Source organism: Nelusetta ayraudi, unplaced genomic scaffold (assembly GCF_046127955.1).
Source record: "Nelusetta ayraudi isolate G7.1 ecotype Tasmania unplaced genomic scaffold, CSIRO-AGI_Nayr_v1 ptg000011l, whole genome shotgun sequence".
In the NCBI taxonomy this organism is placed as follows: Eukaryota; Metazoa; Chordata; class Actinopteri; order Tetraodontiformes; family Monacanthidae; genus Nelusetta; species Nelusetta ayraudi.
The window spans coordinates 27,906,324-27,929,001 of NW_027466061.1; the positions used below are offsets into that span (position 1 = coordinate 27,906,324).

Sequence of the window (22,678 nt, forward strand, 5' to 3'; positions counted from 1 at the left end):
CTCTTTGTCGCTGCCGAGCCTCACTTCCTCAGTTTGCCGGTGCGGTGCTGGAGTTGAGAGTAAACGGCAAACTTTACGAAACCGTCACAATTTAAACACTTACCGTCGGGAAGGCTTCACCCTTTAACAGCAGCTTACCGTTTGTATTTTTGCAAGACATTTTAATAGGGCTTAGAATGATTTTGTTTCATAGTGTTGACATTTATCAAAACACTGTCCTAGCAGAGAAAATATGGACGCTGAAATGATCACTTGAGTCATAGAGTCGTTTATTATTAGACAAGAATATCTGCACAACTTAAGTCCACACAAAGCACAAAGCAGGAAGAGCTCTATACAACCGATGTTAACATGCTGGCAGCGTGAAAATCACTATAAGGAGCGGAACTTGCGAGTCAGAATCGCTGCCTCTTCCGTTTCGCTGCCAGCGAACGCAACACACGAGCAGAGCACGGAGTTAGCGGTGGAGGCATTGACGTCAATGCGTTCCGGAAAAACACTCCGTCAAACAGAGTGTTTAGAACCATGCCCAACAACTTGCAGGGCTCACGTCCAAACACATAAACCTCATTATTTGACGATTTCGCATTGTTTGACACTAGTATTCAACATTGTACAAGTATTTAGAGCTCAGAAAAGTGGAAAAGCATCATAGGTGACCTTTAAGCGCAACCCTAATGCCATGCAAGTCTATGAGAGTCAAAGGTCAACTTTGTCCTAGAGACATGGGGCCACTTGCTTTTTCATCAGGAGCCCCCAAGAGACGCCCACGTCAAATTTGGGGCTTCTACCGTATGACAAACCCCATAGTTCTCAACCCTATTCCTACACCCAACCTTCACACAAACCCTAACCATTACCCTAACCCCAACCACAATCTTAGCCATCCCCAAACCCAACTTTGACCTGACTCTATCTATTTTCGCCCCCGTTTTTTGAAGTAAGCAGCACTAAGCGCTGCTTGCAAGGGCATTGCTGTTGCTCTGATTTGGCAATTTGCATGAATTTCCTTCTTCCTGCAGGGAGTCGTGGCAGTGGCGGCGTGACGTCCTCGCCTTGCCGACACAACTATTTTAACTTCGCCGCGTCGCTCCGGGTCTCCCGGCGTTTTATCGCAGGCGCTTGCATCTGATCTGCAGATGAATCAGCGAGATATGTAAATATGGCGCATGTAAATTAGACATCATTGAGACAGGGAGGCTGCGAGAGCTGATTTTGTGTGTGTTTTAATCTTTTGCTCTCCGCCGTCATACTTCCTGCAGAAAAAAAAGAGACAAGGAACCGATTCAGAGCCAGATAAACATTTTAATCTGGTGATCAAAATTAAATTAGTCTTCAGATGCATGAAGCCAATATGTTTAGACATTAAATTCAGTTAAATAATCTGAGATATGATGTTTACAGTCAGTCTGAAAGTGCTTGAAGAGGTGAGACTCCCAACAGGAAACAAATACTCTGAAATCCAGGAAGTCCAGGGGAAAAGATGTCCAGGAAGCTCAATGGAAGGCTTCCCGGGCTTGCCGCCCTGACGGGTCACATGGCCACTGCGGTGGAGTCCTGTGGAGAGGTAGATATACGACTCGGCCTTTCAAGTTCAGCCCTGCGTGTCCAAAACTAACTGTCCAAGACTCAAGCAGTCAAAAGACGAAGATTCCTAAAAGTTTCCTGCTGCTCCAGTGCTGTGGGGTGAAACTCCCAGGTGGGCAGCCTCCACGTGTTTCCTCTTCCTTGTGTGTGCTTGCTTTTTCCTTTTGGTTGGGGAGGGGGGAAGTATTCGTTCTGGTTTACCTTAGACGTTGAGTCTCGAAAAGCCATTTTTTTCCCAAGCTGCCGGCTGTCCTGAGGACTGAGGCCTGACGGATGCAGCTGAAAGTTACTAAAATTAAGGAGTCCCAAGAGAGTCTCCACTTCCCTCCTCGCTGGGCCTACTTCCGCTTGTGGTGGTCAGCTGACAGCTATAGTCTATCAGACACTGCTCTCTCTGAAGGAGTCCCGGATCGCCAGCAGACCGGCGGCGAGGAGATGTCCACCCTGTCTGCAGTGCCACTCCGGAGAGCGACCCCTAGAGGAGGAGGAGGAGGAGGCATCATCACATGACCGAGAGAAGAAATTAATTTCCTGTCCCCTGGTCCGTACGCTCTGGTTCGTACCTGGTGTCTGTGCGACAGACGTGTGTCAGTCGGGTCCTCCCGCCACTAGAGGGCTCCAGCAGGTAGAAGCATTGGTGGACGTGTGTCCGGACGCCCTCTTGTGGGAAGTCCTGGTGCTCCGTGGACATGGAGGACAGACATAGCGGGCCGGAGGATGGGTCTGCTTGCCAGGTCCTGACAGGAAGTGAACAGGAAGTGGTTGTAGATTTTGTCGCTCATCGGTCTCATTCACCTGCTGCTCAGAGGTTGTGATAGACTTTTTTGTTAACGGTCATTTTAACTGACAGCGTTACAACAATCCTGTCAAAATCTATTTTACGCAGTCATTTAAAATTATTAATCAAATAAAATTATTATAGTCATTGATAATTGATTTCAGCTCACTTTTAATCATTATTCAGTCCATACAAAAAAAGAGAGCGCTGAGACACGCAAAGAAGTCTCTGCGCCGTGTGTCAGAAGGGACAGTACAATACGGTCATTGCCACCAAGTGGTCAGGGGTGTGAATTGCAACCTGTCAAAATTACCGTTAACCTTCTGATTTTTTCGTCACTGATGAAAAAAAACAAACATCAATGACGGGCAATATTCCGTGAACACGACCTCTGCTGCTGCTGCTGCGCCTCCAGAACCTGAGGAGCGTCCGGAGGCTCCGCCCCCCCTGCTCACCTGAGCAGCAGCTGCTCCTGCGGAGGCCTGGCGCCCGGACCGCGGCACGAGTCCTGGTGGAGGGAGCGGTAGAGCTCGGCATGCTGGGACAGCGGCCGGACCACGGCGGCCTGGCGCAGGCTGCGGTCCCACAGCCGCTGCTCCCTCAGCAGACGCTGCAGCAGCTGCGTCGGCGGCGCCGCCACCTCCACGCAGCCACGCCACGCCCACAGCGGACAGCCGTCGTCCACCTGAGGGCAAGAGGACGTCAGCGAGGATGGACAGGATGGATGTGTCCTGATAAAGCCCAGACGGCGGCGCAGCCTCATTTCCTGCTGTCTCAGACTAATAACACGGCAGCAGATAACATCAGCACACATTTCTAAAGTTCCATTTTCCTCTTTTGTTTCATCTTTTTTTTTTTTTTTACTCTATCCGTGTTACATTTTTTTCCCGATCGTGCTTCTGATCTTAACCTCCATTACTTATTCCTTGGATGCTGAAAACTGGTTCTGGCGGGTTACTTTTTTTGTAGCGGCGCTCATTTCTCTCCGTTTGAACGGGAGTCGAGAAATCACCACAAGGGGGCGCTGTGTCACTGCTGCTCTTCTCCATCCTGCCTTCTCTGTGAAGAACTTCCTGTTTACCTTCTTGAACGCCAGCTCCACGTCCGGTGGAGCCGGGTGTTCCTCCCAGCCTCGGCTCTTCTCCAGCGCCTCCTTCAGGAGGAGCCGAGTGTCTCGCTGCAGCTTCCTCCAGGCCTCCTCCTGCTGCTCCTCTGCTCCTCCTCCTCCTCCTGCTGCTGCTTGCTCACAGGGGGATTCTGGGAAACCGCGCGCGGGCCAGAAAGATGGCAGCTGCAAACACACGAGCTCGTTACTGACGGAGAGTTACCTCTGACTCACAGGTTTCTGAGTTGCTTTTCAAAGCCCTCCCCACCTGAAAGAGCCTGTGGGCATCGCCGATCATGCAGGCCAGGCCCTGAGCGGCCGCCAGGTTCTCGCTCAGGTCCTGCTGGTCCGGTCGGCCCAGGCTGTATTTCCTGTGACCTGACCTGCCAAAATAAATGTGACAAACCAGGTTAACGGCGCTGAGTTTAGACAGACTGCCTCTAGTGGTTTTTCAGAGAACTGCAGCGCCTTTAAAAACGAACAAACAAAAAAACACTAACAACAATTTACTTATTTGGGTCAATCTGGGAGGTTTTTGTGTTGGAGTGGTGGGGGAATGGGGGCGGGGGGGTGCGTCACAGATTTACAGGAAATAGGTGCTGGACTAGCAGACCACCAGCAAGATGTTTCGACCTAATGTGCGACGGAGTGGCTTCTGCGAGAATGAACTAGAGGAAATGCAGTGGCGTGATGGGGGGAGTTGAGTCGTTTTCCGCAGTTATTGTTCCCGGATACAAAGAGCAGCGTGGTTTCTGCTCCGACTCATCTGTCACAAGGCGGGAGTGAGCTTGGAAAAAAAAAAGTGCTGATTGTGTTCCCAGCATCTCCGGCATCTCCTCCAATCCTGGAGGTCTGAAGGCGGAGGGGTGGGGGTATGGAGGGGAGGGGGGGGGACGACGACGACGACGGCCATGGAGTTGCAGGAGAGAGGAGGAGGAGGAGGGGGGGACATGAGGGATGAGCGGCAGACAACAGAAAGATGGAGGGGTAGAAGAAGAAGTGTTTAGGATGGAGAGAGAGAGAACACTTGCGCGCACACACACACACACACACACACACACACACACACACACACACACACACACACACACACACACACACACACACACACACACACACACACACACACACACAACAGGGACTATTTTCTTCTGGTGTCACTGTGCAGAAATAAACAACTCCTGTTGACAAAACAAATGACTGTCAGCAGTTCAGATAAGCTCCGCCCACTCCCCCTCCCCCACCCCTGTCCGCTCTACCGTTTGTTCTATGAATGGCCTCATTTCCTTTCACTCTGTAAATATAGAGGTGTTTTATATCTTTTATATTCTATATCTTATTTTCTGTAAATATTTATGTTCTATATTTCTATTAGAAAAAAAATGCATGTGTAATTCTAATTTCTTTCGTTTTCTTTATGTCTGTGAAGGTTCTCGGTCATCTTACAGTAGGAGGGTGAAGTTGGGGCAACTGGACGTTTAGGCTCTCATCCGAAAGGCCTCTTCAGTTCCGTTAAGTGCTGAAGAAGCCTTTCGAATGAGAGGTGAAACATCTTCAAGTCCAGTTGCCCCAACTTAACCATCCATCCATCCATCCATCCATTTTCAATACCCGCTTTTCCCTGCCCTCAGGGTTGTGGGGATCTACAGGTGCCTATCCCAGCTGTCATAGGGCGAAGGCAGGGTGACACCCGAACTGGGTGACGAACAAGCCCCAACTTAGCACTTCTACTTAATTTGTCTTTCTGCGTGAAAGCCACCAAATTTCCCGATGCTCTCATTATGACAATGAAAGACCCTGAGTCTTGAATCTACCTGTGCGGCGCCTCGCCGTCCCTCCTCAGCCCGCTGAGGTGGAAGAGGGAGGGCGCCAGGCAGACGGCCAGGTTGGTGGGGGTCATCTGGTTCTCGTCCATGCAGGCCACCACATCCTGCAGGAAGAGCAGCAGCATCCGCAGAGCCTCGCGGTTCTCGTCCGGCAGCAGCGACACGGCCGCCTGCGCCGCCGCCAGCTGCTGGTCTTTGGGCAAATCTGCCAGGGAGGGAAGAAAAGAGCCTCAGCGGGGGAAGCTCGCTGGCTTTCTTTTTTCACGGCTTCACCGTCGCTCTCACTCACACTGGTAGACGTGCAGGAAGGTGTCGCTCAGCCGGCTGCTGAAAACCGGTTCGGGCAGGTCCCTGAAGTACTGCTTGACCAGGTCGGCCACGTCGAAGGCCGACTGGTGGTCAAAGGAGACGCCGTCCGGGTCCGACTCCACCCGCTCGCGCAGGACCTGGATGCGGGACTTGACGCCCGACTTCCTGAACAGACCCACCTGGCGGGACAGGACAGCGGAAGTCAGGCGATCGGATGGAAAAGTCCCTGCTACTAGCTGGTTGGTTTTCGTTTGACGGCTGCTACACTTTTCTCACCTGGTCCAGACATTCGTCTCGCAGGTAGAGGAGCGCCCTCTGGATGCAGGGAGGAAGCGGCTGGCCCGTCTGTTGGGCGCTGACCAGCAGAGGGACGGCAAAGACACGGCGAGCCTTCGCCTCCGCTGGCTTGGTCTTCCGGGACACTTTCGGAACAGTCCTGCAGGTCAAAACACGACAGGCTTGTGGCTAACGGCTACTATGCTAACGTTGAAATTAAGGATATGCAAGAAAAAAACAAAAACTGGACCAGCCTTGGGCAAAAACAGGATAAAACACGTTTTTCCCGCAATCCATTTTTACGCTCAACATGATGTTCACAGAAAGGAACTGGTTTACACTTCAGAGGTTCCGCTTTGTATCAGGGAATGTGACCTCCAAGAGCTCTTCGTCTGGTTTGCTCCCTCCGGCCGAGGCCCTCATTTTCTGTTTGTTTGTTGTCCCCCCCGCCCCCGTGATAAGGCGGGAAATGCCGCGAAATGCCGAGAGTCACCTGAATTAGACAACGACTCTCCGGCTCTTTTCAACTTGACCAAGAAAACGCACGTTTGATGGTGAAATTTAAAGAGGAATGTGTGAAAGGAGTCATTCTGGCATTGTGGAGAATATAAATTGCTTTCCTCCCCGCGGAAAAAAAAACGTGTGTTTATCCAGACAAACGGTGCTGCGAATCTCAGAGGTTTTCTTTTCTTATGCTCCAAATTAATTTGTTTGCAAATTTGTGCAGTGCAGGAGGCGAAATCTCATTACACCCAAAATCAACAACAACAAAAAAAAAGAGTGAAAAAAAAACCCTCACAAAGTTTGACCTCAGATGCCTCCAATCTCGCTGGCTTCGGACACGTTAGCGCAGCAGGATTGAAAGGACAATCTGCACGTGAAATGCTAACAACAAAATGTGGCTGCAGCTCAGCGGCTCACAGCTAGCGGCTAGCAGCTAGCGGCTAGACAGGCGTCTCACCAGCTCCAGCCCTGCTTGCTGCAGGGCGAGTGGTTGTCCATCAGTGCTGTCAGTTTGAGCAGAGCCAGTTTCTGCAGCAGCCTGAACTCCGAGGCGGACAGACCCTCCACGCCTGGGCAAGTGGACGGGTCCTTCTGGCTGAGGCGGCGGCGGCGCTGGCTCCCACTGCTGGACGCACACAGAAACACAGGCTCTCAGCGCCAGGTGAACCATGCAGAGATTTTACCTCCGAGAGGGTCTTCACCTGCTCCGGGTTTGTTGAGATCTGGTCTCCCGCTCCTCAGCGTCGCCCAGACCCTTCTCACAGCTCCTCTCTTCCACTTCCTCCTCCTCTTCCTCCTCGTCTGGATATTGCACCTCCAGGTGCACCTGGCTGGGGGAGGAAGGGCGGAGCGAACCCATGGAGGAGGAGGTGGAGCCTCTCTGACAGTCGTCCTCGGACAGGTTCTCTGACCAGGAGGACACCAGCTGCTGCAGGTCGTTGATGCGCTCCAGGATGCCGTCCAGAGCCGAGAAGACGTCTTCACCTGCCAGCAGACGACCCACCTGGGCAGCAGACACACAGAGAGAAGGCAGCAGCTGAGTTTGGTGCTTGAGGGGCGTCGTCCACTGACTGCTCAAGTTCCATAAGTGTTTATTGAATTTCTCAGACAGAAAAGAACAATGACAAAAATTGTGTTTTTCTTGCAAATTATCCAATAGGGGGACACAAACAAGCAAACAAAACAGGACAAGATACAAATATTAATATCAAATTCTTTGTAGGTCAACCATCTTATACACATAGTCTAACTGGGCTGGTTGCAAGGCTGAAGCCAGGCTGCTGACAGCAGGCCATCCAGGTAACAGGACAATGGGGCAATTTTATCAATAAACAATATAGAAAGGAAATAAAACCCCAGTATGAAGTGAATGCAGTGGGGTGAAGCTTCTTTTACATGACATTTTAAGGAGGTTCTAGAGGGGATGCTCTCAGTGAACACCTATTTTTTCAAACGGGGGCCCTCGTAGCTTGATTTCCATCTGAGCAGAGTAAACCTCGCCAACGACGTAGCAAAAGCAAGAACATCCTCAGTCATCGTAATCAGTAGCGATGGAGGAGAGGAAGCTCCACAAGGTGAGACTGCAGAAGTTCAAACCCACCTCAGACTCCTCCCTCGTGCGTTCAGCATCGCTGTCGCCACCGTTGCCACCGCACGCCAACCGCCGCTCGTCCGGCACGTTGTCGTAGACGCTCATCCGGTGGTCTGGCGAGGCCAGCGGGCTGCGGGTGGCGCCGCCGCGCTGCCGCTGGCAGCCGCCGTGGAAGCTGCCGGTCCGCCAGTTGACGGCAGTGTCGTCCACCGGGTGGGGCAGGTGGGGCGGGTGGAGCAGGTGAGGCAGGAGCGGCAGGTGGGGCGGGTGGGCGTGGTTGCTGGCCAGGGAGGTGGGGAAGGTGCCCGGCTTATGTCCGTGGGGGATTTGAAAGTGGAGGCCGTTGTTGTTTCTGAAGACCTGGGGGGGCAGAGAGATGGAGACCTGGTGGGACCTACGGTCAAAGGTCGCTGATTCTATCAAGGGACTGTTTAGATCAGCGTTTCTCAACGTAGGGGTCAGTGGACCCCTTGTGGTCGGTGAAAGACTTTTGAAAAAATATCTTTTGACATTTATCGAAATATGACTATTGTATTTAAATGTGACCACAGAGGGTCACGTGACTTACTTTTTCTCTAATTCCGTCTGTTTCACCATCGTAAGTCATTGTATTTTAATAAAAGATCAAGAGCCACTTTCCATTGCATTCGCTGGGTGGGTGACCCGAGACTGACCTCCTGACCTCCCAGGCTGCCTGCAGCTCCCGGCCTGCTGTCGCTGTTGGAGCGTTTGCAGTTACTGCGAACCCTGGTCACGGGGCTGGGCGTGCTGACGATGCTGCTGCTCTCTGATTGGGCGTTGCTGCTGCTGCTGCTGCAGCCGCCGCTGTTGCTGCTGCTGCTGCCGCTGCTGCTGCTGAGGGTGTGAGGTGTGGAGGCGTCGCTCTGCACGCTGGACACACCAAGGACCAGCCGACGGGCAAATTGTAGGAAAAAACGTCAGAAGATACGGTGAGGAACCCACTGAAATGGATTATTCAGTTATTCGAATATTGTATTGGAAAACTTATACTTAAACACTGGAAATGTACATACCATCCTACATTATTAGATTGGAAAAAAGAGATGGGTTATTATTTGAATATGGAACGGTCAATAGCGACCGAAAAGAGTAGATTAACTCCATTTAAAACTATATAGGGAAAAAGAAGCGTGAAGTTTATAAAAACAAGACAACTTGGCCTTTTCTGTTTTATGCTGTTTTTGTTTCCTTTATTTATCTATTTTATTTATTTTTATTTCAACACAGGCGTATATGAGTTTACAATGATTGTATTTTGTATTGTATGGTGTGATGTAAAGATGTGGAGGTTGAACGAGACTGATTTTCCATCCATCCATCCATTTTCATTCCCAGCCTATACTGAGCTCAGGGTCACGGGGGTCGGCTGGACCCTATCCCAGCTGTTACGTTTTTATTTTTTAAGTGTACTTTTCGTGGTTGGTCGTACATGTTGTGGGTCTTTGTTTGATTTTGGTTTGGTGTCGTGTTGTTTTGTGGGTCGGAAAGTGTGTTGTTGTAAATGGTTAGAAATCTGAATAAAATCCTATGAAAAACAATCAGAGCAGAGCTGTGGATGGTCACCTTGGGGGTAAGTACGGCCGCTCGTCCCGCTCCTCCGCCTCCTGGACCAGTTTCTGGCTCCGACTCCTGCTGTGGGCGGAGCTCAGCAGGCTCGCGGTGCCTCGCAGTCTCCCCATCTTCCTCAGCAGGCCGGGGGTCTTCCTGCGGGGCGGGGATTTCTCCTGGGGGTCCGGACTCGGGTCGGACGACGCTCTGCTGGGCGAAGGCGGCCCGCTGTCCAGGGAGAGGGTCCGGTTGGAGGAGCAGCGGCTGGGGGAGGAGCCCCCGCTGGCCTCCCGCTGGTCTGTGACCCCGCGACCCCGGGGTCGGCGACCTTCGCTCTCGCTGCTGCTGGAGCTGATGACGGAGCAGACGTCATGGCGGTCGTCGCACGGGACGCTGTCCTCCTGGGAGGCGGCTCGGCTCTCCGACCACCGGGGGGCGTTGGCCTTGTCGCTGCTGAGGCGGAGCCATCGCCGCGTCCGCCGGTCGCAGCTCCAGTTGGGACTGATGGCGCAGAAGTCTTCGCAGTCGTCGGCTTCCTCTGCCTGGAGGCAACAGCACAGGTAGTGAGTGCGTTTGGCAGCGCATGTAACACACACACTCACACACACACGCACACGCACACACACACACACACACACACACACACGTACTCACCCTGTGTTTTGACCGTCGCAACTCGAGCTTCACTTCCGCACATTTGTTCAAAGTGTTCAATCTCCTGGAGGGCCAAACAAACAGGAAGTGGATGGTGGGTTGACAGGAAATCTACAGATACCTTCAGATTCAAGTTTTTCAGAACGATTCTTATTTTGAAAGTTGTCTGAAACACAGAAGTTGTGAACCAAGGAGCAGCACACTTTATTTCTGTTGTCCCCAATTTTTTTTTTTTTTTAGGACATTTGGGGAGTTATTATCTATAATTTTTTTTGAATGAATTTAAATTATCATGATTTATTATTAATTATTTTTTTATTAAATATATTGAAATTTTCTTTTAATAAATACATTTGATTGAAGTTTATTTTTTAATTTTAAGTATTAAAATCAGCGTCATCGTTGATCAAACCTGCACAGTGAGTCCAGCGAGTCCTTGTCCAGGAAGTCGTGATCCCGCTTGGCGTCCTCCAGGTTGACAGGGAATCTGCACTCTGGAAGACAACCAATCGTACGTCAGCTTTCCACTGAGTGCACCTTTTTTTACACAGGCGGCTTGGCTGTTTTTATTTATTTATTTATTTTTACCTCTGAACAGCTGCAGGTACTGTGGAAAGCCGGCGGCTCTCAGCCATTCACAGGCCTCTCTGACTTCAATCTCTGCAAACAGGCGACAGTGTTTGATTCAATTTGAAAATTATTTTCACGGCTTTGCTGGCGACAAAGTGGGCAAATATTTGCACTTCATTTGCATTCTGTTTCTAGAGTTTAATTGTGTTTTTCCCGAAGGACAAAGCAAAGAGAAACAGTGGCAGAAGAAAAGCAAAGCATCTAAGCGTCTGTTTTAATTAGCGCTAACCGCTAACCGCTGTGTAGCCGTCGCTCTTATGGGGCAAAGAAAAAAAACACTTTAAGTTTTTGTATCAGTTGTGCTCTTTTTCGCATGTATTTTCAATGCTAACAAAGGTACAGCTAATGTTGCTGCTGTGTCATTGTGAATTGCCAAATACCTGAGACACACGCAAACACGCGCACACACACACACACACACACACACACACACACACACACACACACACACACACACACACACACACACATGAGAAAAAATTGTTTTGGTCCAACAATGCCCAACTGATTTACTTGTGACCTGATTTCCAGCCGGACCCAGGACTCCAATCAGGAACTAAACCCTCCACACCTGTCAGAGGCAACAATACTTCGGCTAGCCAGTGGCAGTTGTGCTCACTTTACGTAAGTGTTTCCAGTGTGAGCGGCTGCTTCCCCTTCCTGCCCATTGCGTCCCTGAGGAGGAAGTCATGGTTTGGACCCCTCGAGGCTTCAGATAAGAGATCTGGAGCGAGAGAATAGCAGCGCAGCTCCGCCCTCTCAGTGGGGAAGCTCTGTTAGCGTGGATGCTAAAGGGACGCACGTTTGTGAAGGTACTTTAAAGGCTGGTCGGGTGTGTTTCAATAAAATTGGAAAAAAAAAAAAAATAATAAATTGAACTTGTTTGATTTGTATCTCTTCATTCTGTGAAAGACACCGTGTCACAGCTAACAGATACTTAGAACAAGGGATAAAAAAAAGCGCTAGCAGTGCTTCGTCTGAAGGCAAGAGATGTCTGATTTTCTCTACTCTGTCACCTCAATTCGTCTGACATTAGCCTCCCACCCCAACCTCTCCACTCCCCTCCTGTCACGTCCAACCATTTCTGTGTTTTTCCACGTCAGAGCTTCTGAACCATTTTTACGGCTCGCTTCACACGTAGTTTAGTGACTAACAGAAGGAAGAGACAAAGTGGCGGCGCTGCGGCGAGAGCATCTCAGAGGGTTTGGGCTGGTGTCAGAAGATCGGTGAGCTGTCAGAACAGAGGACAGCGTATTGCACTTTCCGCCCACGTCCCCCCCCCAACCGAAGGTTCTTACATGTCGCCAAGAGCCGAACGTGAAACTCGGGAGACTTGCTGGTGTTTGTAGCGTCGGTACGGACGTCTAATGGACTGGGTCCCCTGAAGAACCCTGAACAAACAGCTGGAGAAGCTGCAGGCGATTCGCTGAAAAATGTATTTTCGGATCGTCATAATACCACTGCTAAGTATTGATTATTCATACCACTTATACATACATATTCAAGTTTTAATCAGAAATAGCTAAACAATCAGTATTATGTGGGAGTTACAAAAAACTGGTTCTGTTTGGAAGAGAATACTCTCAAACTACAATTTAGTCTCTCCAGGAATAAATATAATGTATACATATGTGTATATATGAACTGTATGTATATGTATGAATATATATATATGAATACATATACATATATATATGTGTATATATATATATATATATATATATATATATATATATATATATATATATATATGTGTGTGTGTGTGTATATATATATATATATATATGAATATATATATGTGTGTGTATATATATATATATATATGAATATATATATATACATATGTATATATGATAATGTATGTCATGTTTTTTTTAATATATTCGTGGGAAACCAGCTGAACAGTGATATTACAATCAATGCAAAACGTGTCTGTTTAAAATGACAAATTGGCTTCAGCGGCGGGCTGTGGCTGCAAGTGTCGCTACTCGTGATGTTTAAATCATGAAGACTCTCCCAGGATGAAACACCTGCACGACAAAGAGATTGTAGGTCGTGTTCGCAGTCGCGACCCGTCGACGACCTTGCACACAAAGCGCCGACCCTCATTAATTATTCGTGAGCTAAAGTCGTCAGAAGCCGACCTGTGTGGAGCTGCTGGCATCCCAACAACACGGCGGGCACGACCAGCGGGGTGCGCTACAAACTATCAATTGACAAGATGCCCAGAAGAAAGCAGTGAACTTAGCCCCCTGTTTGCAGCTTCCAGCTGAAAACCAACTCTTTGCCGGTGCTTCCACATGTCCTGAAAAGGACAAAAGACACAACAACAAAAAAACAACAAAGAAGGTGGAGCAACCGCCTGGCTGGGGAGTCAGGGAGGTTAATAACTGGGGAGAGGGATCAGTGCCCTTTGTGACATCACAGATGGGACGGACATTTTCTTATTCCTAGAAGTTCATAGGAAGTGCCAAGACATTGATGAAAAAGGAAAAATGATTTGGACCGACTGTCTATAAGCTCACTGAGTTCAGATTAGAGACTCTAAATCTTCTCCAGAGGTGTTTTAAAGCTTACTACCAGGGATGTGGTCATGTGATCACATGCTGGAGAGACACCTACACACAGTCAGAGCCTCCACAAACACACTTTCCTCCAGAAGGAACGTTGTGTGGCCCAAGCCTTCCGACAATGTAGTGCTCAAGGACGGCGACAGACCGGCCCGGTTCCAACCGCTGGTGCCCCAGGATGATAAAGAACAACCTGTGATGGTAAAGTTGAGGAACACTGTCATGCAGTGGTGCCACTAGAGGACCAGTCTGGTACCTGTACACCTTCTGTCCCTCAAACCCTCCTCCAGGACCCATCCGAGGTCCCTGAACCTCACTTTGAACACCATTGGCTGCGGCTCCACACTTATACTCACTGCTGATCAACATGTTTCCCCAGAAAAAAACTTCAGCAGTCTTCCATCTCAGCAGGTTTGAAAAAACAACAAAAAAACAAGAAGAAAAAGAAAACAAAAGGTTGATTTCCAAATGTAATCCAGTGGTCTTTATGAATCCCGGCTGCTCTCAGAGTCCAGCGGCGCCCGTCATGACCACTGCCGTCCTAATGAAGTCATTGTTCAACACTTCCCCTGCAACGCCCCTTCCTGTCACCGCGGCTCCACCTACCCCCCAAGACAGGGGGAAGAGGGCGCTTCCTAAAAATAATCTGCTTGTCCGTCTGACCATCCATAAAATAAAGACATTATCATGCAACATTCCTCTCCATTCTGTTGACCTTGTGTGTTTGCTTACTGCATCTACGTCCTTTTTTTTTTCTATCCCCCAAACAGCCTCAGACTCTCTCTCTCTCTCTCTCTCTCTCTCTCTCTCTCACTCGTCATTGAAGAGTTTGGCTCATTTGACTGAAATAAAAGTCTTGTCATGAAATTAGTCTCTTGGCTCCAAAATTTGACGCGCTGACTGGTGGATGAAAGCAGAGCCCAGGGCCTGACCTCTGGCTCTGCAGACAGGGAGAGAGAGAGAGAGAGAGACAGAGAGTGCATGTGTGTGCGTGTGTGTGTGTGTTTCTTGCTGTGTACAAAGGTTACACAAGACTGCATTTCCTCTTCCCAGTCAAGAGCCTCGCAGGCGTCAGAGGAGGAAGAATCCAACAATACTCCCAGCGGATGGGAGTTTCAGCCTATGTGTGTGTGTGTGTGTGTGTGTGTGTGTGTGTCTTGCGTGCATGTGTGTTGGAGACTCTGTACTGGTATTTCCGATGCAGCAGGGCAGGAAGTGTCGGTGCGTTACTCCCTCACAGAGCAGCAACACAAGACACGGCAAGAAGAAAGCACTGCAAATCCTAAAGGAACACGTCCAAACTGTGAGTGACTCGCGGGGAGCCGGTCGATGCTGTTCGGTTCCAAGCGGCTCAGTTTGAGTCGCCTGCCGCCAAGACTCACTCTGCCAAGGAGGCAGAAAGACAGACAGAGAGAGAGAGAAAGTCATTTACCTGACGGACATATTTTTCCTGAACCCGCCTAATTGGGACTCCTAAACGAAATCAAGGAGAGACTTTGTGAAGTTCTCCTCAGGCGCCGACTTGTATCAATCAGCGAGTTGATCCGTCTGATCCAATAGGAGCCGTTCAGCTGCGGCGCCGCTCATGTAACAAGCAGCAATGGCTGCTGGGGGATTTCCCAGTGATGGATGAGCTTCTCTGCACCATCTTGTTATCTTCTCCTGGACTTGCTCCGTGTTTTTTTTTTTCTTTTCTGAGAGCCAGAAACATCGGCGCTCCAGCTCCCTCTGATGATACAGCCAGTTTGAGACGAGTGTTAAAACGGCTGCCCGCCAACGCACCTGTGTGCAAGGTGAGCAGCATTGGAAGGACACCGAACGTACTCAGGAGAGGTTGAGATCTGAAGGAGTGAGGATCGGCACAAGACATAAAAACAGCTCGGTGTGGTGAAGGAGAGGGCGGAAAAAATATGTGTGGCTCTCAGTCTTTTACTCTGATTTTCACAACAGGCTTTAGTCGCCCCACAGTGACCAGGACCTGGATAAGCAGTTTCAGTAGCCATGCTAACAAACACTCCAGCAAAATGTATGCCCCTTTTAAATATAATGAAGAAGATTTTTAGCTTCAGCAAAACATGAAACGACATCCAGGCAGCACCGGTACCAAGTTTGGTGCTGCTGAAACTAAGCATTGTGAAATTACATAACTGTCTTTTTTTCCCAACAAAGTCTGCTTGGTTTTGCAACATTAGCCTCTGCCGCAGTCAATCTCTTCAAGCTGCCTAACTTCTCCTTCTCGCTTAATGCTAATTGTCTCTTTATAATTGAACTGTTTCGCATTAGCAATGTCTCTTGGGCAGATGAGGCAAACACATTCATTTCGACCTTTGCGGCTGAAAGCCCACCGCTTCTTGATCTCAAGTTTTCTGGACCTGATGGTTACTGTGCCGGTGGTGTGTCCATGTGCTCTCACCTTGATGGGTTTCTGTTGTGGTTCTGTTGGGTTTAAAAACTTTAGTTCAGACTCCAACACCACACAGACTGCCATCGCGAGGTGAACAGCAAAATTGCAAAGTCAGCATGTTTGATTCAACACTGACTGGAGGGCCACAAGTTACAATTAGTTAGCGGGCCGCAGTTGGCCTGCAGGCCATAGTTTGGACATCCCTGGTATAAAACTTTTATTGAGCAGAGTGGCTGGGCTGCTCTGTTGTGTGGACAAACACTATAAATAAAGAGTTCTCTGTTGTTTTGTTCCGGGCTGGGGATGGAAAACTGGCAGATGCTGCCAAGGGTCAGCGGAGCCTCTGGCACCAGGACCGATGGCGTTAATAGCCGAATTTCAACATAATCATTGTTCCAAACCCCCCCCCCTCCCCCCGCACTCTGAAATTCCAAGTGTGACAGTCGGGCTGTTTGTCCGACATCACCCTCCCACAGGAGTCCAAGTGTCCAAAGAAACTGCACACATTTCAGCTTTGAGAGTTAATTTTTTGGACCCCAACAACTGAATATATTATCAGGCGTCTCTATATTTGCCAACTAATCCATCTGGTTTCGAGCTCATAGAAAGTGTTTGGAACAGGAGGCAAAACCTGGAAGGTGATTGGTTGATTGATTATCGCATTCACACAGACCACATGGAGCAGCAACAGCCCAGAAGCTAGCTGCTGCTTGCTGCGTACCTCAGCCGTTGGCTAAACTTCTTGCCAAAGCTCGCTGGCGGTAAAAAAAACAAATACTCCCCGTCAAGCGCAAAAACCTTCAGCCCCGTTTTTTCCCTGCTCTTCTTTTATTGTGAAAATGTCTTGCAGTTCGGATAAAACTGCTGCCAAAGTGGCAACCACGCTAATCTCTTTAGCGGCACCGTATACTGTTTACATCGCCTAGTGGCTTCTCCTGCCTGTTTCTTTATTTTTTTTTCTTGTAGGAGTTGCTTCTCTTTCACACTTCCCACTTCCCTATCTGTGGAGGAAGCTGATGGAATCCACCTGAAAGCTGTCTGGACTGTCACTTGGGTCGCGGATGCATAACCCTTGTACGTCGTCATCAACAACTTATCCAGGGTCTTTGTGGAAGTCGAGATTGCACTCTAACGTCGGGGGACGGTGGGGGTGGAACTAATGCATGTGGCTCAACAGTCAAGTTGAGTCTGTGTGCATTGCACTCCTGGAAATGGCGGTAATGTATAAATACAGTGAAAATGACAATCACTGAAGGCGGAGAACCTGGAGAGAACCCTAAGGCCCTGTTTGCACTTGGTCACTTGTAACTGTTTTGGGGGATTGGCTCACAAGAACGGATCTCGCAGCATCTGTTCGCACGTAGCATTAACATGCGTCTCGAGCGTGCCACTTGTGATCGCGTTACACCCCCCCGCCGAACCTATGCAAATGCAACATGCGTCATTTCCGTTTTTAACCACTAGGGGCAGTAAAGCGACGGCGAGTTTTACATGAGCGAATAAGCGAATAAGAATCAACTTCCTGTTTGCGGACTATATCAAGTCACTCATTTTAATTCTACTGCAGCTCGTGCGTATGGATCCGAACGAGGAGTTAACGACTGGTGGGACAGAGTGGTGACCACTTTATTTTCGGATCAACAGTGGCTGGCAAATTTTCGGATGCAACGTCGCACATTTAATCACATATGTGGGAAACTGCGACCGCTGCTCCGCTGACAAAATATGCTAATGCGGAATGAAATTTATTTGCATCCTAATAAACGAGTCTAACAAAAATGAATTGTTTTGGCTTCCTGTTTGTAACTTTATAATGACGACGCCGGGAGGTGGGGCGCCGACCAAGTACGTACACGGGAGAGGTGAGTGGAGTAGGCGGTCGTTAATGTGGACTGAGCTCGCATTCTGTTCACACGTCCGTGACGAATGCGTTTTTATGCGATGCGACAAAATTCAGATGACAAAACGGATTTGAACTATTTGCACTTGGTTACTTCGTGTGTTTTTTGCCGATCGGAATACGAAAAACGCATGAAATGACCAAGTGCAAACAGGGCCTAACAGACAGACAGGGAGGACATGCAAACTCCACACAGAAAGATCCCAGGCCCGGAATCAAACCATGACCTTTGTGCTGTGAAGCGGCAGCGCTAACCACTGCACCACTATCATCGCCCCTGATGATGTGATGTGACATGACGCATATTATGACTGTGACATTCCAGAGGCATGATAGGAAGCGACACTACTGCACATGCTCTGTGGGCCCCGTAATGTGGAAGTAACCTGGAAGTGATTTCAAAACAGTGGCAAATTAGCTAGCTAGCTTAGCCAGCAACTCCACTGAAATGAAGGGGCCATCATAATAGACGCTGGGGACGCTGGTCATACCTGGAACATCGCAACCCCTGACCCCCGGAGACATCCTAAATCCAAATTGCCCGAGCCGCTTGATCCAAGTCACATCATTCAGAACATCCCAGATGAGAATTCAGTCCAGGATTTTCACATTTTAACTCCAGCACAATTTCCGTTACCTCATTGGCCAGTGTGTGTGCTTTTTTTTTTTTTGGTCTTTCAGGAGATGAGGTGGATGAATCCAGCTCAGAGGGCAGGGCCACTCGGTCAACGTCCGTCTGCTCATCCGCCTTTCTTTCTTTCTTTTCCAGTTAATGTGTTTGCGGGGTTTCCAGAGCTGATCAGCGAGGGGTTCAGTTGTTGACTGGCTGGTCGCTGGTGAAGACTTACTGGCATCCAGTTGGCAGACAGAGTGGTGGGAGGAAAACCCCCCCATCAGAGGACGGAGCTGTGGGATTTCCTCCCTCTGTCTTTGTCTGGCAGCTGTGTGTGTGTTTTTCGGTGGAATTCTGAAGCTGACGGCGGCACTCTGAGGGTAAACAGCCTGGGTCTCATCTTGCTTTTTTATTGTCTTTTAATGTTTAAAACCCAACAACTTTTGGCTCCACTTGTTTGCATTCAGCTGTTTGCGACAGCAGCGACATCTCCAGCGAGCCGCTACCCTCGGGCACCGATGAAGCTCCACCCCTTCGTTAGGTGTTTCAGAGAGTGGCCTGGGAAGGAAATTCCTCCGTGATTAGCCGAGTCTTCCTGAATAGCTGCATGATTGCCTGTCTGGCTGTTTGGGAGTTTGTCTGAACTGCCGTCTGATTACCTGCTTGACTCACTTCCTGTCTGCTGCCTTTTAAAAATCGCCTCTTCTTTTTTTTTTTATCTTCCAGCCGCTGTTGCTGTTGGGAGACAGTGGGTAGCGAAATACTTATCTAAACATCCAGTAGGGGACACTCTTCCTACAACATGTTGAGACCAGCGGTGTTTCTAGCCATCTTCTTGGTGTCCTACACGAGATCCCAAAACATGGAAGGTACATGTGCAAGTAAACAACAATATACAATGCACTCAAATTTGCATTCCTTGTGCTATTACAACATCACAGTACATTATATAAGAGTCGCATCAAGAAGGTAAACAACACACAGTTCTGTTTTTGACTTCTCTCACACAGCTGCTGGCTTAGCCCTGGCCCCTTCGCCTCTCATCATCATTTGACTTACTGACTGACTCAATCCAAAATAAAAATTATATAAATAATCCATATGTTGCTTAATTTTTTATAATAATTTATTTAAAATAATATAGACAGAATAATTACACTCACACCCTCCCAAAATAACAACATGAGGATTAAAAAAAAAAAAAAGAATAGGGAGGGGGGGGGGGGGGTATGTTGCGCAAGTCTGGAATTGCCCCGGTTCAGACGCTCCAAGAGACCAAACAGGACAACCAACAGTCGTCCGACAACAAACTCACACTGAATGTTCAAATCTAAAAAACGACTTGGATGAACTGACTCGTGTGCGAAAAGCAACCCTTCAGTTCTGCTTTCACCGAACAAACGATGCCAAACTTCACGTGACGTAAATTTCCCTCAATGTTTTTTAATCTCACGGCCAGTCGGAGCGACGCAGACGGAACTCAAACCCTCTGGCGGGTTTAAAGCTTGCGAGGCGTTGCTTTGTTCTGCAATCGATCTCAGCCGACATAATGAGGTGCAGTGAGAGCCGATGGAAATGCAGAACTAATCCCCGCCACACGGCGGACCGCTCTCCGCTCTAATCTCTCTGACATTCTCCCTTAATGCCTGACTCGATGGTTCGGAAGCCTCGCAGCACACAGCCGGATCGATGCAAACAGCAGACTTCAAAAACTCTCCCAGTCCTTCCGTTAATTCTAACAAAGGCGTTGTTTCTTTCTTTTCCCTTTTCTGTCTTTTTCTCGTCCACCAGAGGTGATGAAAACCCAATAGTTTCAGTTCCCATTGGCTACCACGAGGGGGCGACGGTGAGAGCGGACAACAAACATGGCCAGTCCGGTCAAGCCTGTAAGGACGGGATTGATGGGCGGAGCCAGAATTCCTCCCGGCCCGTAGCGCATGAATTCATTGAATGTGGAAAAGGTTCAGTCTGGATTCCTGCCGCTCCGGTGATGAAACCTGAGCGGACCAATCAGCTGCCTTCCTCCGAAGAAAGGACAGAGGGCGGAATCATTGGTAGCAACTGGAACAACATTTATTCAGGAGAAGATGAGCCAAGAAGCAAAGGTTCTTTCTCCACTTCTGAGAAAATCAGATAAAATCCCAGAGGGATCTATTGCACATTGACAGACACAGGCTCGATTGGACTCTGAGGCGACACCCAGTGGTGGGAGGCTCACACTACAATCCCGAACAATAATCATCTGTTCAAAGATTTATGAAAAGATGAAGACCAGGTGGAGGGATGAGGCTGATCAGTGAGACTTCAAAAACTCTCCTAGTCGTTCCCTTAATTCTAACCAGGACGTTGTTTCTGATTTTTTTTTATTTTTTTTTAAGTCCACTAGGGGTCAGGATTGTCCAGAATTAAAAACTTTGAAACCGAAAGCTTGCTCTGTTTGCTTCATTTCAAATGATTGACATCAACGCAGGAGATTAAAAGGCATCAGAGTTTTCAGTACCCGTTGGCTGCCACAGGGGGGCGATGGTGACACTGGAAAACAGCGCCGCCAAGATGAAAGTTAGAGGCGGGATTCTGATTCAGATTCTGCAGCATCCTGCGAAAAAGGTCAGAACTTGTTTGAACGTTGAAAAAAAAATCATCTTGTCGAGATTCTGACATTGAAATGGTGCCGAGCTGAAGGCGAATGGAAGGAGGGTGGCGGGCATGGGGGTGGCGAGACGGATCAAAAAGTTTTAAGAGGACCTGAAACACGACTAAATTTGGAAAATATGAGAAAGAGAGTGAGAAAGAGAGATATAAAGAGAGCGTGTGAGAGAGAAAAGCAGCTTTTAAAGCTCAAACTAAGAAACATTTTGCCGTGAAATTGTCCGTCAACACGGCTGGAAACCAGGCCAACGCCCCCGACGGCGAGAAGCAAATCAGACACGCCGTATCTGGGCTAGCGCTTCGCTAACAGTGACTCGGTGGAACCGAGTGATTAGTGCAGTAGACGAAGCCTGCAGAGATGACTGTGTGTGTGTGTGTTACAGTGAGTGAACCAGATAAAAGCCTTCAGACAATGTTTTTTTTCTTCTTTTTTTTTTGCTCTGACGGCGTGTGTCAGCAATTCCTTCGCATTTTACGTGGCAGAAGAAAAAAAACAAACGTTGAGGATCGCTAAAAAACAAAGGGGACAGTTGCGTAAAGAGTAAAGAGTAAAGATGTTTCCCTCACTGGTCCAGTTGTGCACTGGAATCTCCAATCTTCCAGTCCAATCAGGTTTCAGCTCTGACTTGCCACCGCTGAGGGCGGGGCCTCCGTTGGTGACTCCGCCCGCTCATCGACCTCCCTTGAGTGCAAGCTCTTTACCTGACCCTTTGATTTTCTCACCAGCCGACTCGTCAATAAAACACCCGACTGGCTTCGATTGAACATCGTCTGCTTGGGTCGTCTCAACATGCGGACGCTACTTAACCTGCCAGGCATCAACTGAGATTATAATCTGAGCCTCTGATCTGAAACCGATCCGACGCTCTTCTGTATGTTTAGACTGATTGCACCCACCGACAACCTCCCAAAACAACATCAATAACATGTACAACAAGGAACTGGGGAAGGAGAATTTGGCACCCTCTCCACCAGGGGGCGACCTACGTAACCTCATATGCCACATTAGGTCTCGGAATGCCTCTCCCTATGGCAGTTGTAACCTAGATAAATATAATTGGTGAAACTGGGTTGATTAATAAGTGAAATAAACAAATGAATAATAAAAAGCACCAAAAATATCTTAAAGTAGTTTAAAATTATTATTATTATTATTTTTATATATATATATGTACTGTTGCCGGCATTTAAACTTATTTACTGGTCTGTGGTCTATTATTACTTAAATATCTTCCACAATCACTCACCCGAACCTGGAGCTAATAACCTGCTCATTCTGTGTGCATGTTACACAGTGGTCAGTGAGCCAACATTTTAAATTCAGACATAGTTGCACATTGATATCTATTGAAGAAAAAAAAAAAAAAAAAAAAAAAAAAATCGATTTTACAGTGAACCTTTTCATATGGTCCCAAACAAATTTTGCTTCAACCTGAATATGGAACAAGAAAAGCTTAATACTGTACAATGAACTTCAACTTAACATTGCACACATGCAAAATCAAATTTAAAACACAAAAAAAATTTCATTAAAATAAATACAATGTCAATAGAAATCGTGTCCCTCCTTTTATTTGCAGCCTTCTGATTAAAATGTCTACAGTAACCTCTTTTCAAGGCTAATAATCCAAAAATAACAATAATAAACCAATAAAGTAATAATATCCTCCAATGAACGTCCTGTCTTGAATGAGCGCGCAAAATACACAGCAG

General features: G+C 48.2%; 1 protein-coding gene across 2 annotated transcripts; it reads right to left on the reverse strand.

Annotated features, from left to right (window-relative positions):
* Positions 1-252: 252 nt before the first annotated feature.
* Positions 253-13,957, reverse strand: LOC142885696 (rho GTPase-activating protein 7). 2 transcript variants are annotated; one of them, XM_076022411.1, is made up of 17 exons: positions 13,756-13,957; positions 10,788-10,859; positions 10,612-10,693; positions 10,200-10,263; positions 9,561-10,087; positions 8,651-8,867; positions 7,986-8,336; positions 7,087-7,388; positions 6,843-7,007; positions 5,882-6,041; positions 5,586-5,784; positions 5,285-5,501; positions 3,739-3,853; positions 3,447-3,656; positions 2,821-3,050; positions 2,151-2,324; positions 253-2,062 (listed from the first exon to the last, which is right to left on the reverse strand). In XM_076022411.1, exons 1-17 carry the CDS (start codon positions 13,766-13,768, stop codon positions 1,966-1,968), a joined length of 3,195 nt encoding a protein of 1,064 aa, XP_075878526.1. In that variant the 5' UTR covers positions 13,769-13,957; the 3' UTR covers positions 253-1,965. The 2 variants fall into 2 exon arrangements, with proteins under 2 accessions (XP_075878526.1, XP_075878525.1); XM_076022410.1 differs by having other exon boundaries at positions 6,843-7,010; positions 13,756-13,956.
* Positions 13,958-22,678: the final 8,721 nt, after the last annotated feature.